This window comes from Saccopteryx leptura, chromosome 2 (assembly GCF_036850995.1).
Source record: "Saccopteryx leptura isolate mSacLep1 chromosome 2, mSacLep1_pri_phased_curated, whole genome shotgun sequence".
Taxonomy (NCBI): Eukaryota; Metazoa; Chordata; class Mammalia; order Chiroptera; family Emballonuridae; genus Saccopteryx; species Saccopteryx leptura.
The window spans coordinates 234,642,144-234,659,674 of record NC_089504.1 but is presented as its reverse complement, the minus strand read 5'-3'; the positions used below and the strand labels follow the sequence as shown (position 1 = coordinate 234,659,674).

The 17,531-nt window shown below is 52.9% G+C and overlaps 1 protein-coding gene across 1 annotated transcript; it reads left to right on the top strand.

Annotated features, from left to right (window-relative positions):
- Nucleotides 1-2,018: 2,018 nt before the first annotated feature.
- On the top strand, nucleotides 2,019-15,449 carry ASPHD2 (aspartate beta-hydroxylase domain containing 2). The gene is made up of 4 exons (XM_066370606.1): nucleotides 2,019-2,201; nucleotides 6,177-7,277; nucleotides 12,419-12,532; nucleotides 13,646-15,449. The coding sequence occupies exons 2-4, from the start codon at nucleotides 6,470-6,472 to the stop codon at nucleotides 13,753-13,755; spliced, it is 1,032 nt and encodes a 343-aa protein (XP_066226703.1). The 5' UTR covers nucleotides 2,019-2,201; nucleotides 6,177-6,469; the 3' UTR covers nucleotides 13,756-15,449.
- Nucleotides 15,450-17,531: the final 2,082 nt, after the last annotated feature.

Genomic DNA, 17,531 nt, shown 5'->3' with positions numbered 1-17,531 from the left:
ATTTCCTCAAGGGTCTACATATTTGCCTACTGATTTGTGGCTTTGATTGGGCAAGGCTTGTGTTCTCTCTGGATGCCCAGTCGCCCCCTCCATAGGAGGAGGAACTTGGGTGGTCCCACCAGCGTATGAGATGGTAGTGCAGCCTCAGAGTGGGTGGAGAACGAGGGCTCTAGGGAAGACAATGAGAGGAGGAGGATCCGGTTGGCAGCCCAGCCGAAGGCAGACAATCTAGATACACTTGGCTCTCATCTCAAATCCCTCATTGGTGCAGTGATAAGTCATCTGGAGCTCTCACCCAAAATCTCCCCCCTGGAAAGCCTGGATACCATTTTCTGAGAGAGCTCCTAGGGTCTCCCAGAGGAAGAAATGGCAAGCCAGGTTAGCAAAATGTGTATATGGTAACATTGCTGTTGAGCAAATAAATACTCTCAATAAGCACGAGGCAATATAATTGCACTGGTCAGAGATAATTACAGGTTTTATGGACAACATTAATTCATAATGTTCTACAGATGGTGTGGTCCAGGAATGGAACACACATTTATAACTATATGAAGAATGTTTCCTTTTTTTGTCTCTGTCAGTGTAAGGCTGGGGCTGAATATACAAGCACCCTTGGAAAAGTCTAAATTAGAGCAACATTTTGAAGATGAGATGAACCAAATAACCTGCCACCTTCTCCACCTACCCAGGCTCAACCACTCTAAGGCCAGCAGTGGAAAGAGACTGTTGAACATTTCTAAATCTGATGCCTGTTGATGACCCACACTTGGAGCAAATCCGGGTGCATTTTATGGCTTTCCACTGTATTGTATACATGTCCAAGGTACTGTGTACATATTTCAGTAGAATAAAAGAGGGAAACAAAGTTCTTCCCCCTTTGGGTTGAGAAAGGTTTGAAGTCATGGTACAGGTAGACTCTGGACCACAGAAGATATGGATTCTGAACCATAAATAGAGGTGGGTTCTGGGTCATGGTAAAAGTGGGTTCTGCAATGGGGTGAGGAGGATCCCCAGGCTTGGTAGAGGGGATTCTTAGACCAGGGACCAGGTGTGTCCCTGGGACAGGGAAGAGGTGAATTCTGGGAAAGCAACAAGTGGAGGGTGGGACAGGAACAGATGGGTTGTGCTGCGGCTGTCCCACTCCGTGCTCCCAGAATCTGCCCATGCATAGTTCCGCAGGAGCCCTTAATGAGTCCCATGGCCACTGATAATTTTTCTCCCATAGGCCTTAGCTGAAACATCACTTCTTCAGAGAGGTCTCCCTGGAGCCTCCACACCCTCATGAAGTCCCCACGTTACACACTCTCCTCCTGTCCTGCGCTTTCTCTTCCTACCGCTCTGGCCAGCAGGTGACTGTAGATTTATACCTGTGATTACTTGGGCATCCTCTACTCCTGCCTGGGCTCTGGCTGTCTGCCCGCCAGGGCCTCGTCTGAGCCGCTCACCACAGAGCACAGGACCAGGCACAGAGAGGCTGCTCAACCACTGTTTGTATTGACTGAATGAGTTTTTCGTGAGACTTGGGACCCTGTTTGATTTGCGGTTTCATTCCAAGTGCCCAAGAGGCCTCATAAGTTGTTGAAGAAATCGATAAAGGAAGAGGGATGTCAGCGCGGGAGGAAGTGGGAGAGGAAAGAAGAGAGAAAGTGAAAGAGAATGAAAGGAGGACATGGAAGAGGGAGGGGAGTCTCGGAGAGCAGGAGAAAGGGACAGAAGGATAAACAAGGAATGAATGAATGAAGGCACGCCTGACTTAATGAATTACTGAACTCGGACTGGGCGGGAGGTGAGTCCCGCTGCACAGGGTCACGGCCGCTCTGGGAAGAGCCGCTTGAGTAGGCGGCGCGAGTCGGACCTCGGGTCCCCCCCCGCACCCCCCAAGCGAAGACCCGCGTTGGGGGCCGGGGTCCCGGTGGCCACCCCCGCGCTGGCCCCGCCCCGCCCCGCCCCGCCCCGCTCCCGCCGGCCCGGCCGCGCGCGGCATTGTGGGAGTTGTGGTCCTCGCGGTCCCGCGGAGCGCAGCGCGGCGTCGGCACCGGTGGGGCACCAGCCTGGCTCCCGCACGGGCTCCCGCGGCGTTGGCCGGGCGGCTGCCGGGCGGTGGCTCCGCGGCGCGGGCAAGGGGCGTCCGCGCCCTCGAGCGGCGGAGTCGCCCCGGCCCCGGAGGTCTCCTCGGGCGCCCGCGCGCCGGGGCACAGGTAAGCGGCGTCTCAGGGGGCCGCGGGGCGGGAGGGCGGCGCGGCCGGGTCGACCCCGCAACCGGGGGAGGAGGCGGGGGCCGGGCGGCTGCAGGCCCGTGGTCCCCACGCCCGGCGGCGCGGCCGCTGAGGATGCTCTGAGACGCCGGCGCCCGCCTGCGCCCCGCACCCCGGCCCGGCCAGGGGCCCAGCCGCTCCGGCTTGCTACGTGCTGAGCGCCGCCGCCTCGCCTGTGTTCGCGGCCGGAGCCGACCCCCTTGCCCCATCGCCGTCCCCTACCTGGTGTTAATGCCCCCCATCACCCTTCTTCCCGGTGACCCCCCTCCTTGCTCTTTCCTTTCTTGCCCCCCCTCCCCCTAAGCATCACCCACTTCTCTGTGGTAACCCTCCTCCCCTATCCTTGGAGTTATCACCGTAAGCCTTGTTCCCTACTCTTTAGCTGATCGCCTACTTTTTCTGTCAATAGTCACCTTTCTCTCCCATCCCCCTCCTCCCCTGACCTCCTGGTGGTCACCATCTGTGTTAATCCATCCTCTGCCCTCCCCCCATTCTTTAGAGTGAGTGAATGTTGGAAAAGCTGGCCAAGAAAGTGAGGAAGAAAGGTCTCCAGGTCCCCACGGCGGAGGGCTGGCCCTGGAGCAGCTCCTGGCTCCGGCGTGGAGAGGGTGGCATGTATTACACACCTTGCCCAGCACACTGCTGGCTCCCTGGTGGTCTTTTGGGGTGACCTGGCCTCACCCTGAGAATGTCCAGAAGCTCTTTAGCACTGGGCAGCCCCTTGGTATTGTGAACTGGATGAACCAGGTTAGAGCTATAAGTCTGTGCCTGGGATAGGTGTTCATTTTATCAAAAATTATATTTCATTGGACTTCCTCACCATTTGGCCATGATTTTGGACTTTATTCCCCCAAGCCGACTGTCTTTGAGGTCTGGAGTTGCACATGAACAGCAATGAGATGTCCCCATCCCTAATGAGGACATAGATTAAACAGATGAAGATGAACAGATGTGTGAAGGAAACTGGAAGTTATTGTGGTCACTGAGACAGGAGCTGGGGTTGGGGTGGGGGTATCCATGCCCTCCCCACTACTGAGGTCAGGTTGGGGTTTGTCACTGGGTAAAATGGCTCAAACGTTTGAACCAGTACTTAATAAACTGCCAATCACTCTGAAAAAGTAAGGGTTACTTTTAGTGTGATATTTCAGCTGTGAGCCTCTTAATCCACCTCTGGGCTCAAGGGCCCGCCTGCATATTTTGGCTAAAAGTAACTGATAGGCTTGAAAAGCCCTAACTTCATCTCTCAGTACTGTTTATGATCTTGTGAACAGGGTCCGAACTTGCTCAGGGACAGGGTCTTTTGTTGCCTTTCGTTTATAGGTCAGTCTAGGGAGCCCCGATGGCTGTCACTATACAGAATAATACTTCCCCGGGGAGGGAGTGCAGTGGAGCGATTCTTGCATCTTCGACCTTGTCCTGCCTGTCTTCATTTTGATTGACTTCAACTCTAGTGGTTAGCAGGGCTGATGGGAGCTAACACTTAACAGGTGTTTGTCAAATTATCACCATCTCACTCTTAGAACATTTAAGGAAACCTCTCTTCCTGAGAGAGGAATTGTAAAAGTTCCAGTTCGGAGTTCAGCTTTAGTAAAAGTGCTTGTTATTATGCAGGTGACAGTTTCACACTGAAATTCAGGAATCCTGGGGTTGGGTTTGGGAGATAGATGGCTTGCAAACAAAACACGTTTCCTTCAAATTTTCTTTCCCTTCTGAAGAGGAAACAGCTGCCAGTTATGGTAGGACTGAGAGAGAACCAGGTGCGCAGAGGGGTCTGCTTCCATCTGGTGGGGCCCAGCCTCTCCCTCTTCTCCCATGTCTGCGAAGAAATTGAGACCATGTGAGAAAAAAATTTAGTGTCTAACCTCCTCATGCTTGTATTTTTCCTAGAAACAGAAAAAACATGCATGGATATTCAGTATGTGTGTTTTGGACTTACTAAACACATGCTTTATTCAGCCTAAGCTGGGAAGATGCAGAGGCAGTTAGTTTAATAACCACCGAAAGTTTCCCTTTCATTTTGAGCTTTGTAAGTCCGGGGACCAAAAAAAAAAGGAAAGAAAAAAATCACTTGAGATGTGTGGCAACAAGAGTGAACAGAATCCACCTCTAGCTGTTGAAATTTTCAGTTGGTAGATACTTTTCCCTGATGTCCCAGCTTTGGTTTGCTGGCTCATTGAGGCAGGCTCCCACAGGTCATGACAGCCACCAGCATGCGTTGAGTACTTACCATGACATGATCGTAAACTCTCGACATCTGTCATTCATCTTCATTCGGGGAGATGAGCATTACCCCATCTAATAGATGAGGGAATTGAGACTTAGAGAGGGTAAGTGACCTGTCCAGGGTTGTCATTCATACTCAGTCTAGTCCATCTCCAGTTCGGGTTCTTAATCTCTCTGCTACATGGCAAGAATTTTTCAGGCCGAATTTAGTCCTATCTTAGGAGAGGGCACACCACTTTCCCACTTTTTCAGTTGCCTCCTCACATTGCTGAAGTGGAAGAGAGCGGGCAGAGAACAAAACGTGTTGTCAGAATTCTTTGCTCCTTGAGTTGAGGGAATATATTAGACTGGAAGTGGAACACAGACCTGGATGTTCTCATTGGATGAGAAAAAGCAGGACGGACAGAGGGTTTCAGCAGGGAAACACGGCAGGGTTTTACAGACACGGACAACGTGACAGCTGGGCTCTGGTCTTGTGTTTCAGTTATTAGGATAATCAGGGTGCTGGACAAGGGCTCTACCCATCAGTAAAATATGCGGTAAAGCACCTTTGTCTGTTTTGAAGACAGAGATCTGAAAGGGCTTTTTATTTCCATTCTGTCTCATCATGTCACTTTCATAACCTCATGGGAGAGGCCAGTAAGTAGTATCCCAAGTGGGTAGACAGAAAATGCCCAGTGTCTGCCGTGGCTGTGACCACAGAGAGCCCACTTCCTTTTCCAGTTTGATTTTAGCCCAGCCCATGTCGGAGGGGCAAGAGAGATCAAATAAGAATAACAGAATGGCCCTGGCCGGTTGGCTCAGCGGTAGAGCGTCGGCCTAGCGTGCGGAGGACCCGGGTTCGATTCCCGGCCAGGGCACACAGGAGAAGCGCCCATTTGCTTCTCCACCCCTCCGCCGCGCTTTCCTCTCTGTCTCTCTCTTCCCCTCCCGCAGCCAAGGCTCCATTGGAGCAAACATGGCCCGGGCGCTGGGGATGGCTCTGTGGCCGCTGCCTCAGGCGCTAGAGTGGCTCTGGTCGCAACATGGCGACGCCCAGGATGGGCAGAGCATCGCCCCCTGGTGGGCAGAGCGTCGCCCCATGGTGGGCGTGCCGGGTGGATCCCGGTCTGGCGCATGCGGGAGTCTGTCTGACTGTCTCTCCCTGTTTCCAGCTTCAGAAAAATGAAAAAAAAAAAAAAAAAAAAAAAAAAAAAAAAAAAAAGAATAACAGAATGCTAGGAAAACAGAAAGTAAAATGGAGAACATGAAGTTTTAAAGTCCCTTTGCCACTTTTAAAACCCTTTTAAACCCACGACTATTTAAAGGTACAGAGATTGAAGGAAAATAAGCATTTGTGAAAGATATATTAGGAAAAAGTATAGCAGAATGGATAGATAGGACTTTGAAGTCAGATAAAGTTCGTGTCCCCGCTGTGGCTGCGTGAACTTGGAGTTATGGGGCCTCTCTGAGCCTCAGTTTCCTCAGGACATGAAATGGATGACACAGAAGGGATGGGAGTACTGTAATGATAAAACAGTACTTGCTGCAGATGAAACGCTGCTGATCTTTGGGAAACAGGGCGGAGGGAATAGACAGGACTGGGAAGTGTGTTCCCTACCAAAAAGGCCCTTACAAAATGATATGGGTTTTCACATTTCAGTTGAAGACTTTCTTGGCTGTAAAAATTCATGCTGGCTTATTTTTTTCATCTAGGTTTGGACTGCCTAAAAATATCATTTCACAGTGACCAACACTACTTGCCAATGTGACGTAAAGCAGCCCCTTCCATGCTCCCCACAGTGACTGTTGCCTGGAGTGGAGGGGTGGGCACAGGCAGCCTCGCTAATGGTCAATGCTGACCTGCAGGATCCACGGAGCAGGGGCGGCCATGCCTGCGCCTGGCCCAGCTGCCCCGCGCTGACCTCCATGGTGTGGGTGGCCTGGGGACCCCAGAGGACTGACTGACTGACCTAGCTTCACATACCCTCAACAGTAGCTCCCCCAAGATGTCGCTCGAGTGGCTGATGGCCTGGAGCTGGTCGCTGGACGGCCTGCGGGACTGCATCGCCACGGGCATCCAGTCCGTGCGGGACTGCGACACCACTGCCGTCGTCACCGTGGCCTGCCTGCTGGTCCTGTTCGTGTGGTACTGTTATCACGTGGGCCGGGAGCAGCCCCGGCCCTACGTCTCCGTCAACTCCCTCATGCAGGGCGCAGATGCCAACGGGCTGCAGAACGGGTACGTGTACTGCCAGTCCCCCGAGTGCGTGCGCTGCACCCACAACGAGGGCCTCAACCAGAAGCTCTACCACAACCTGCAGGAGTACGCCAAGCGCTACTCCTGGTCCGGCATGGGCCGCATCCACAAGGGCATCCGCGAGCAGGGCCGCTACCTCAGCAACCGGCCCTCCATCCAGAAGCCGGAGGTCTTCTTCCTGCCCGACCTCCCCACCATGCCCTATTTCTCCCGTGATGCCCAGAAGCACGACGTGGAGCTGCTGGAGCGGAACTTCCAGACCATCCTGTGCGAGTTTGAGACCCTCTACAAAGCCTTCTCAAACTGCAGCCTCCCGCAGGGCTGGAAGATGAACAGCACCCCCAGCGGGGAGTGGGTCACCTTTTACTTGGTCAATCAGGGGGTTTGTGTTCCCAGGAACTGCAGGAAGTGCCCACGGACGTACCGCTTACTCGGAAGCCTTCGGACCTGTATTGGGAACAATGTTTTTGGGAACGCGTGCATCTCCGTGCTGAGCCCTGGGACAGTGATCACGGAGCACTATGGACCCACCAACATCCGCATCCGATGCCATTTAGGTATGTCACAGGGCTGGGGTCTCCCGGCATGCACCCTTCTAAGTAGAGTTGGCCTGACTTATGGGAATCCAGATATCATGAAAGCTCAGTAGCCAGAATTGTGCTTTTTTTCACATTCTTCACTGTACTTCTGTCACAAATTGATAAATCACCTGTAAACAGTTTTAACAGCGGGTTTTGAGTCCAAAGAGAGTATGAACCTTGTTTGTGACAGCCCTGTCCAAAGGAGCTTCCTGCGGTGTTATGGGCGGTCACTATGCGCACTAATACGGTGGCCACTAGCCCCCTGTGACTGCTGCGTGCTTGAGATGTGACTGGTGCAACAGAAGGGCTCCATTTTTAACTTAGTCTAAATTAAAGTAAACAGCCACATATGGCTAGTGGCTACTGTGTTGGACAGTGGCACTCTAGAGCTGAAGACTGACAGTGATGACCGAGGTTCGCAGTGGCATTGGGAGGCTGTGAGAGATACCACGCGCCTCAGATTTTGCAGGGAAGAAGCGGTGCTTGGTGGGAATGTTAACTCGAGTCTGGGGGAAGTCCGGAGCAGTGGTTTTGAGAACATGATTAGAGTCAGATTGCCCGTGTTTGCACCCTGGCCCCACCACGAGCTGGTAGCCCCACCACGAGCTGGCTGTGTTACTTTGGGCAGGTTACTTCTCCTCTCTGACCCTGAATCTCCTCCTGGAGGAAGTGGAGGTATAAAGATCACCTTTTACAGAGTTCCTTTGAGGCCCTGGTGAGAGAGTGTGTAATGGAAAGCCTTCGCTCACACAGAGCATGACAGACAGGGCGCTCTCAATAAACGGGGGCTCATCAGTTCCCCAGAATGCCATTCGTTCCGGGCGAGTCACGACAATGGCTTGGTTGCCAGGGTGATGGCACCCTAGGTTAGCATCCCAGACTAGAGGAGCATACCGAGCCTTGGTGAGGCCCAGCTCCAGGGAGCTCGCGGGCTGCCTCAGCATCAGGGCGGGGGGAGGACAAACACGTGAGGAAGTGATGCAGACGGAGCCGGGTCACATTAGTCCCTCGGAGGAGCCTTGGGGCTGCTGGGGAGCCTGCCTGGGAGCCGGCCCTCCGCCCCGGCCTAACCCAGCGCCGCCTGCTTCTCCTGTTCTCTCTCTGGGCACTCTGAGTTGAGTGTGGCTTCAGTGGAGGGCTTCTCTGCTTTAAAGAACAGAAGGAACCAGATCCTAGCAGTGGGCACGGAGTGTTTCAAGAGGAAAGGCAGGACAGGGTTGGGGTGCCGGAAGGGTGGCCAGGCTTCATACTCAGTGGTGTCGCTCTGGGCAAATAACTGAGTCTGTGCCTCAGTTTCCTCATCTGTAAAATGAGGAGGTAGTACTTATCTCACAGTATCCTTATTAAATAGAGTTCTGTCTTGTATGACTACTTCACATGGTGCCTAGCACGTGACGGTATTCAATAAATAGTTGCTAATAGCTTTGAGGCTCAAACACCTGTTGGACAGCGTGATAAAGAATCTGTAGACATGGTCTCTGCCCTCAAGAACAGTGGTAAGTGGACAGACTTGGGAAGCAAACACACCTGGACTCAGATCTGTTAGCCCATTTGCTGAGTGACACTGGGCAGGGCCCTAAAACCCTTGGAGCCGCCCTTTTCCTCTCCCAGGCGGAGGTGATGATGCCTACCTGAGGGCTGGAGTAGAAGTGCTGTGTGTAAAGTACGTGGCAGGTGAAGGGTCCTGATGGACCTGGGAGGTGAACCCGTCATCCAGGGGGTGGGTCGTGACCAGTCATACCGCTGTGAGGCACCCAAGACGGACAAGAGGGCTGAGGGGTGCTGCTTAGGGGCGGGGTCTGACCTTGAAGGGTCACTGGGACTGCCAGGGTGGAGTTGGGGAGGAGGCGTCCCCGTGGGGACCACAGGGGCTGCGTCTGGGCTTGCTGAGGAGCTGTGGCGGAGGCTGAGGTTGGAGAGGCCTGGTGGGAGCGTACCACGGAGGGCCCCCCGTCGGGCTATGGGAAAAACGCTGTTTTTTTTGTTTTGTTTTTTAAAGGTTTTCTTTTATGTTTTCTAAAAACTCCAGACTGATACAGGGAAGGGCATGTGGGGATAGGTGTGGTAGAGTTCCAGGCAGGAGTGCTGAGTTGGAAGGGCCCGTGGCAAGAAAACCAAAGGTTTGCCTCCTGTGTGTTCCTGCTTTTTGTGATTGTGCAGTTTACTCTTGTGTGTTTAAGTCACACCCACGCAGGCCCTCTTTATGACCTGTCATTCCCTTCTCGGCCCAGCTAGCACTGGCCACCAGAAAAAGTGGGCCACGTCATGCTCTCCGGACAGCAGGAAGCCTTGGAAGACATCCCCTTGGAGTGTGGCTGGTCCTCATGGCCAAGGCGAGCTCCGCGCTAGCTCTGCTCACTCTTTCCTTCTTTCCACTGTCATGCCCGCATTCGTGTCCACCAGGAAGGAAGGAAAGGTGTGTTTGAGTCACATGACCTTGAGTGTTGACAGAGGCAGTCCAGAGAATGAGGTTAGAAGCAGGGCCAGTCTGACACATACCTGCTGGTCCCAGCTCTGCCAGTTACTTGGCAGAAGGTGGAGGAAATACCAGTGGTTCCACAGCGGTGCTCTCGAAATGCTAACCCTTGTCCTCTTTTTCTGCCTTTTGTCTGAGTTGTCACTGGTGGACCTGTCCCTCCAGACAGCTGCAACCCAGCCACTTCTCTTGATGTGTCCAATTTGTTCGTGTGGTTCACATTTGCTGAGCCCTGTTCCGAGCTGTGTCTAGCAGTGGTGGCGTTTCTCAGGCTCCGTTCTGTGCAGAACCGCGGACGGCTCCAGCCCAGCCCCCAGCCGGCATTGTGTATGGGGCTGGGAGGTCCCAACCGCACTGCCGCCGACCTCCAGGGAGCAACCTCTGACCGTGACCAGGCAGATGTCAGAGGGGAAACAGGATGCCCATCTATCTAAACAGCCGGCCCATGGGACAGGGTAGATGAAAATGGTGGAGTGTAGTCAGCAAGTTCTCACTAAATAAGCACAATTTGACTCTTGTTTTCCTTTCCTGCGTATGCTGTCGGATATCTGGTCCACCTGGCTACATGGTACCAGCAGATCAGCTCGTGTTTGCCTTGCCCGCCGAGTGCCAGCTGCTAGCCTCCTGAAGTGGGGTCGCCGGTGGACACAGCCTTTTCCCCACCCTTCTCCTGCCTCCTTCGGTGGTGCTGGGGACAAAGCAGCAAACCCTAAGCCAGAGCGGGACCTGGGCATATGGGACTGACGAGCCCGTGTCTCTATTCCCAGGAGCCAGCCGAATTCTCCATTTGGGGACATACTGATTACTTCTGCCAGTTAAACCGGTTTTTGGACAAGAGGCAGAAGTGGTGGGCCATGGGAAGGCTGGAGCAGAAAGTAGGGGGAGGCAGGGGGCTGGCAGGCCAGCAAGCCAGGTGTTTTTCTATTGTTACCGTGGTGCATGCAATCATGTAGCATCTCAGAGCAAGGGGAGCTCTTTTTCTGACACCCTGGGGTAGCCTGTCCCTGCAGAGAACCACTTGTTCCTAAACGCCTTCTCCCCCTGAACCAGCTAGTGAGGGCACATGTGAGCAGAGGGCACAGGGCTCTCTTCCTCCGAGTCAGTGAGTGGCGGCTGAACCCCTTCGCAGCCCTAACCCCCAGCAGTTGTAAACAGATCTGGTTTCAGAGCAGAATGGAAGTCTCAGCTGATCCAGTGAAACGTACTAGTGACAGTTAAACTTCTACTAACTGCAGGAAAATCAATGATCACTTTACAACCCCTGCCTCTGATGGAATAACTAGCGCTTGTATCCTGCTGGTCACTGTTATTAGAGCCTATTCTTTGGAGCCAGATTGATTTGGATTCAAATCTCAGCCCCTGCGGGGACTAAATAGTGACTTTCGGCAGGTCTGTCTCTCAGTTGCTTATCTCGGCGGCTCCGTATGGGAAGTAGGTTGAAGTGATGTTGGTGAAGGGTTTAATTAACACAGAGCTGCTCACAGTAAGTCTTCAGTAATTAGAAGCAAGGGCAGGGGTCACACAGCACTGGCTAGTAAGTGTGCTAATGCCCCCTCTTCACATCAAGGAGGTCTATGGCTCAGAGAGGTTGAGCACTGGCCCAGAGTCACACAGCCGATGAGAGTCAGAGCCAGTCGTCTGATTCTAGTCCTCTGTCCTTCCCACTGCTCCATGTGGCCTCTGTTAGAATTCTTCCTCGTTAGTGCTGCCTGGAGTCATTCATTTCTGGCTCCAGGAATGCATTAAAATACCCGTCCGTTAGAGAAAAAGCTGTCTCATGTTTGTCACAGGAGACAGCAGGTCACAGGGAGAATGCCGGCTGGCCCACAGTCATGGTTGTCGCAGTGAGTCACTGAAGACAGATGAGAACACCACAGTCCCAGCCTTCCTCCAGGGCCCCGCTGCCTCCTGGGTCAGCCCCTCTGCAGAGCTGCCAGGCCGACCCCACCTCTGCTGCGCCCACTAGTGACGGGCCCACGTTTCCTTAGACTGTTGGACTGGAGACGGGAGCGCTTCAACCAGACCCCTCCAGCGTTAGGCGCCCCAGCGTGGGACTCACCACTAGCGTTTTAAGCATGTGGCTCCTTACAAAGGTGTCATTCTGTGTCCTCTTCAAGCTCAGGCATTTTCTTAGGGGTGTCCTCCAGTTTCCCAGAGTGGAGCTGCAGAAATTTAGATTAAGGACATGCCATCCTCAGGCCTCAAAGTGGATTTAAGGGTTGGAACCCAAAGAGGAGGGCACTGTGTGGGCCTTTGCGTCTTTACTCTCCCCTGAAACAGCCCTAGAGACGAGACTGGAGGAAAAACGGTTATTGAGAGGCAGGGTTCCAAGCCTGGCTCCCTCCGTTTCCGGGCTCCCAGGCTTGGGCTCCAGGAGTCTTAAAGCCTTGGTCCTGGCTTTGATCAGAGTAGTCCGGGACCCAGAACAGATTAAGCCAATGGAGGAGTTTTTCCGAGGACTATGGTGAGGTGCTTAGCTTGTACTTCCCCTATCGAACTGCCCCTACCCCATACAGGGCCGCAGGGCTGAGGGTAAAGATTGGCACTTGAGGGCCCCCCTTCGCCCCCAAGGCAGCCACCCCGGAGTTCTGCCACACCCGATACTGCCTTCCTCCATTCTCTTCTCTACCTTTCCCCCAAGGTCTGAAAACTCCCAGTGGCTGTGAGCTGGTGGTGGGGGGCGAGCCCCAGTGCTGGGCAGAAGGCCGCTGCCTCCTCTTCGACGACTCCTTCCTGCACACAGCATTCCATGAAGGTGAGTGGCGTCTTCCCTATTGCCGCCTCCTTAAAATTAACTTTACTTTTAGAGCAGTTTTAGATTTCCAGAAAAATTGAGTAGAGCCCTGGCTGGGTAGATTAGTTGGCTAGAGCGTCATCCTGATACATCAAGATTGCAGGTTTGATCCCTGGTCAGGGCACATATGAGAATCAACCAATGAATGCATGGATCAGTGGAACAACAAATTGGTGTCTCTCTCTTTCTCTCTCAAAAAAAAAAAATCAATAAATAAAAAACATTTTTTAAATTGAGCAGAGAGTATACACCACCTTCCCCTTTTAAAAGGGAAAAGTAAATACAATTTCCCCTTTTATTAAGATCTTGCATTAGGCCCTGGCCGGTTGGCTCAGCGGTAGAGCGTCGGCCTGGCGTGCGGGGGACCCGGGTTCGATTCCCGGCCAGGGCACATAGGAGAAGCGCCCATTTGCTTCACCCCCCCCCCTTCCTCTCTGTCTCTCTCTTCCCCTCCCGCAGCCAAGGCTCCATTGGAGCAAAGATGGCCCGGGCACTGGGGATGGCTCCTTGGCCTCTGCCCCAGGCACTAGAGTGGCTCTGGTCGCGGCAGAGCGATGCCCCGGAGGGGCAGAGCATCGCCCCCTGGTGGGCGTGCCGGGTGGATCCCGGCCGGGCGCATGTGGGAGTCTGTCTGACTGTCTCTCCCCGTTTCCAGCTTCAGGAAAAAAAAAAGATCTTGCATTAGTGTGGAACATTTGTTATAATTGACCGGCTGACATCGACACATTGTTATTAACTAGAGCCTATAGTTTACATTAGGGTTCACTCTGTGTTGTACATGCCGTGGGTTTGGACAATGTATGATGACATGGATCCACCACGACAGAGTTCTGTGGAATAGCTTCACTGCCCTAAGTGTCCTGTGCTCCTTCCGCATACGCGCCCCCGCCCCTTTTCTGGTTTCCTTTTATGCGCTCTGCTCAGAACCGCAGGAAGCCATGATCACTTTCCTGATCAGAGAGGAGAATCTCTTCCGGTCTGTGATTGAAAGCTAACCGTGCGGGCTCCGGCTCTGCGTGGGGCCTGGCTCCGGGCTGTTTGAACCTCTCCTCTCTTGCCCCCCCCCCACCCCAGGTTCAGCGGAGGATGGCCCACGGGTGGTTTTCATGGTGGATCTGTGGCATCCAAATGTGGCTGCGGCTGAACGGCAGGCCCTGGATTTCATCTTTGCCCCGGGCCGATGAGAACGTGTCCTGTGCTGGGGTCGGCGAGAGAGGCCTCAGGTCAGCCTGGACAGGCGGTGGTGCCATCCCGTGCCCACTGGGTCACGGTTCCACGCTCAGAAACCTGCCTCAACAGAAAGCTCTTATTTGGGATATTCATACCATGTTGGGTCCCGCTTTCCTTTCGTTATTGTTAGTGGGAAATTTTTAGACTGTATTTCCTTAGATTTTTTTCCCCTCCATTCATTTGCTTCCGCGACTTCTTTCTGCCTAATGGCGCATTACTTTGCTCTGTGACCAGAGGCTCGGTGCCCCTGTTGTCTGTGTCACGTTGCTACTTGTTTTTTTTCAGTCCTCTGAAATAGAGTAATCAAATGGTTAGGTTATTTGTCTGAATGTAACAATGTAAAATTTCTCGTGGTCACCATAAAAGAAACAAACAAAACCCTGCAAACCAGAGCTGGAGAACTTGGCCTCTGCTGCCGCCACTGTCACCTAGGGGACCCCTGGGCCCCCCCAGGAAGGGGAGAGTGCAGTCCCCGCACTTGGCCGGCTTCATTGGCAGGGTGGACATGGTCGGGGCAGTGCCACAGGGTCACGGCCTGGGGAGATGTCGCCGTCCACTCACCCCACCCCAGACCCTGTCAGGTCTCTGTGGCAGAGAGCGTCAGCTGCTGAGACCGGACGCATCCCTGTAACACTGCTTTCCTTCGGAGCCAAGGCGGCATCTCGGGAGCCCAGGTGCAGCTCCCACGGATCAGCCACAGAAAGTGTAATTCACTTACCTCACTGCCTACAGAAGCCCTACTGCCAACCCGGGCCTGGACAGCTTCCCATTCGAGCTGTTTTGATGAACTTTGAGACCACCAGGTGGCGGGCTAAGACCTCACTCATCCAGTGACATTCTAGAAAGCCTTTCTCTGATGAAACTGGAATCATAGATGTGACCAAAGTGTTTGTTTTGTTTGGAGTTGTGTTGCCTATGGTTTTCCATTTATTTGTCTGTACATAAATGTTCAAATACTGGACTCAGACATAGTGGAAGGGTCAGCCCCATGTCCCTGTTATTGCACAAGGTACGGGCTAAGTGATGGCAGCCTATGCGAATGTGTGAGCAAGGACACTGGGAAGACCTATGACCCAAAGGACCCACACTCCCAGAGCTGGCTTTTTGGTCCCCCGTGAAGGATGTGGCCAGTTTGAGGCACTAAGTCTAGAAGCAGCCTCCTGTTAGCTGATGTGTGACAGGACAGCCTCCGGCCGTGCTACAGATGCCATTTCTGAATAATGTATCATGGCAGTGTCAGCTCAATAAAGCTGGGGCACAGTATGGAATATACAACTTGTCACATGAGCAGGTCCATGGTTCCATCTGAATGGAAGCCAGTTGCTCCTGTGAGGAGCAGCCGTCGGAAGTAAACACGATCTGAAATGCACTAGGCAGCAACTAGCCAGTGTGCAAAGAAAACACATCTACAGTTGAGTAAAATTTCTGCAAGATATTTTCCAGCGATTAGAATGTAGGAAAGGGCAGACATTTCAAAACACCTGAGGTCTTTTTACTCATTAAGTATTTGTCCAAGAATCACTGAGGTGCATGATTTCTATACATACTGACTGCTCTACGTTTACAAAGCCAGCAACCCACACAGGTCCCTGGCTGCCTGTACTCATGTGACGTGGTTTGGAACAGGAGCTAAATAAAGGATCTTGCTGAAAACCAGAGTAAAATGGTAACGTTGTCTGTTGGGAAGAAGACGTGACTTGGGCAGAAGCCATGAGAGGGGCCCGGGGATGAGTTGGAGGCTCTTGGTTTTTGGGTTGTGTCATAGCGACAGGTGGGACCCTGAAAGTGATCCAGTGAACAAAGCACAGTGTTCTAAAATAACAGATGTGGGGCAGGGGTGGGGGCCGAGAACAGATGCATGGAATGTTAAGGAATTGCCAGTGTCACCCCGGCAAAGAACAAGAACTTTGGCTTAAGGAAGGCTGAGGATTCAGGACTCAGTGCCAGGTGCGTGTTCCCAAGCGACCTCTGGCCAGTCTCAGAGCCTCTGGGAGCCTGTTTGCTGCGCTGTAGAGATGGCACCCAGCACATAAAGCAGTGATGTTGGTTCCCTTCCTGCCCCAGTGGTGGCTCTAGGCAGTCACAGAGCAGGGCGGGGGAGGATGGGTGAGGAAGAGCTGGACAAGCACATTTGGTCGGGGGCAGTGGTGGCCAGAGGGGCCAGGGCCTCCTTTCCATCGCCCGTGGCTAACTGTAGGGGAGAAGCAGGTTCCTCAATAGCTACATTTTGTATTTTTTCCCTTTGTCTTAGAGGAGGGACAGGGGGCTCTGGTGGCCAGGAACCAAGGAGGAGCCTGGCTGCTGGGCGTTTGCCCATGCGAGCGCTGGCTGGGCTGTCACAGCAGACGGGAAGAGCACCCCTCGCTGGGGACCGTGGTGTTCCTCACTCTCTGAGAGAGGGCATTGCTAGCTAGGCAGTTGCTAAAGTAATTTATACGCCTCAGCTAGGGATGCTCAAGGTGACAGAGGGAGGCAGCATGCCCGCCGCGTGCGGATGAGAAGCCTCTGCCCTGAAGCAGCCTGAGTCAGCTCCAAGGCCAGACTCACAAGGTCACAAACCAGGTCTCCCGGGCACCTGCTCTTCATCCTCCAGTCTCATCTAGATTGTTGGGGTTTTGAGGCCATTGGCAACAGTGACCACACTTGTAACAGCGGGTACCCTACAGCATGTAGTGGGGGAGGGGGAGACTATTCCTAATCCACTAGTTCTTGACTTCAGCTGCACAATCCCCTGGGGAGTGTTTGAGAAATACTGATGCCTATGCCCCACTCCCAAAGCATCTCATTTTTTGGTTCAGGGGGTAGGGTCCATGTCCTGGTGTTTGTATATATTAACCTCTTTCCTGCCCTGAATCTAATGTGTAGCTGGAACTGAGGGCTGCACTGCACAGCAAGATCAAAAAGCCTTTGAAACTAGCCAGCTTGAGATTGGAATCTGGGCTGTGCCCCTGTCTAATGATGGGCAGGCCACCTACCCTTGGTCTCAAGGGGACAGATGGTCAGTGTTTTTTAACATGCTTTTCCAACGGTACCCTGGTGATCGATCCTCTTCCAAGACCATAACATCCCTATTCTCAGTCCTTGGATTTCCAGGACTTGACCCAGCACCAATTGTGGGGCTTTGTTCATGATCCATACCTGACCAATCAGAGCCTTCCAAACTCTTGGACACTCAGGGATTGGGCCAGAGCTGGGCACATGATCCAAACCTGACCAATTAAGAGTCTTCCAAACTTCTGGCCACTCAGGGATTAGGTCAAGGCTGGGCATATGACCCTCACCACACCAATCAGAACCTTTTAAACTCCTGGGCAGTCAGATTGCATCAGGGCTGGCCACAGGACTTATATTCTTTTACTGGGACCATTGAGAAAGAGGCAACTTTTCACCGGGTGGAGGTGGGGATCCAGTGTGAAGAAAACCTGAGTCCTAACTACAGTGTCTCCTGGAACCAGCGCTATGTCTGGACTTGCAGTTACAGGAGCCTTTAAGCGCCCCTTTTATTTTTAAGCCAAGTTTGAGCTGTGGTTTCCATCCCTTGCCACCAGAAAGTCCTAATCCAGTCTGCAAGCCTCGTCTATAAAATTACCTGAAAGCCTACTTTCAAGTTTAAAGGGAGGTTTGAATAAGATAATATGTCAGATTCTAGGTGGATTGGATATACTCCACCCGTATTTTTAAAATGTAAATAAGAGAAGCAAAAGCTAAGTACAAAATGCTGTTTTTAGGG

Bases quoted from the DNA above. Each gene is read 5' to 3' on its own strand.
- ASPHD2 (XM_066370606.1), top strand. From the start codon at position 6,470: ATGTCGCTCGAGTGGCTGATGGCCTGGAGCTGGTCGCTGGACGGCCTG. The intron at 7,278-12,418 runs GTATGTCACAGG...CTTTCCCCCAAG, and splicing joins CCGCATCCGATGCCATTTAG to GTCTGAAAACTCCCAGTGGC. The intron at 12,533-13,645 runs GTGAGTGGCGTC...CCCCCACCCCAG, and splicing joins GCACACAGCATTCCATGAAG to GTTCAGCGGAGGATGGCCCA.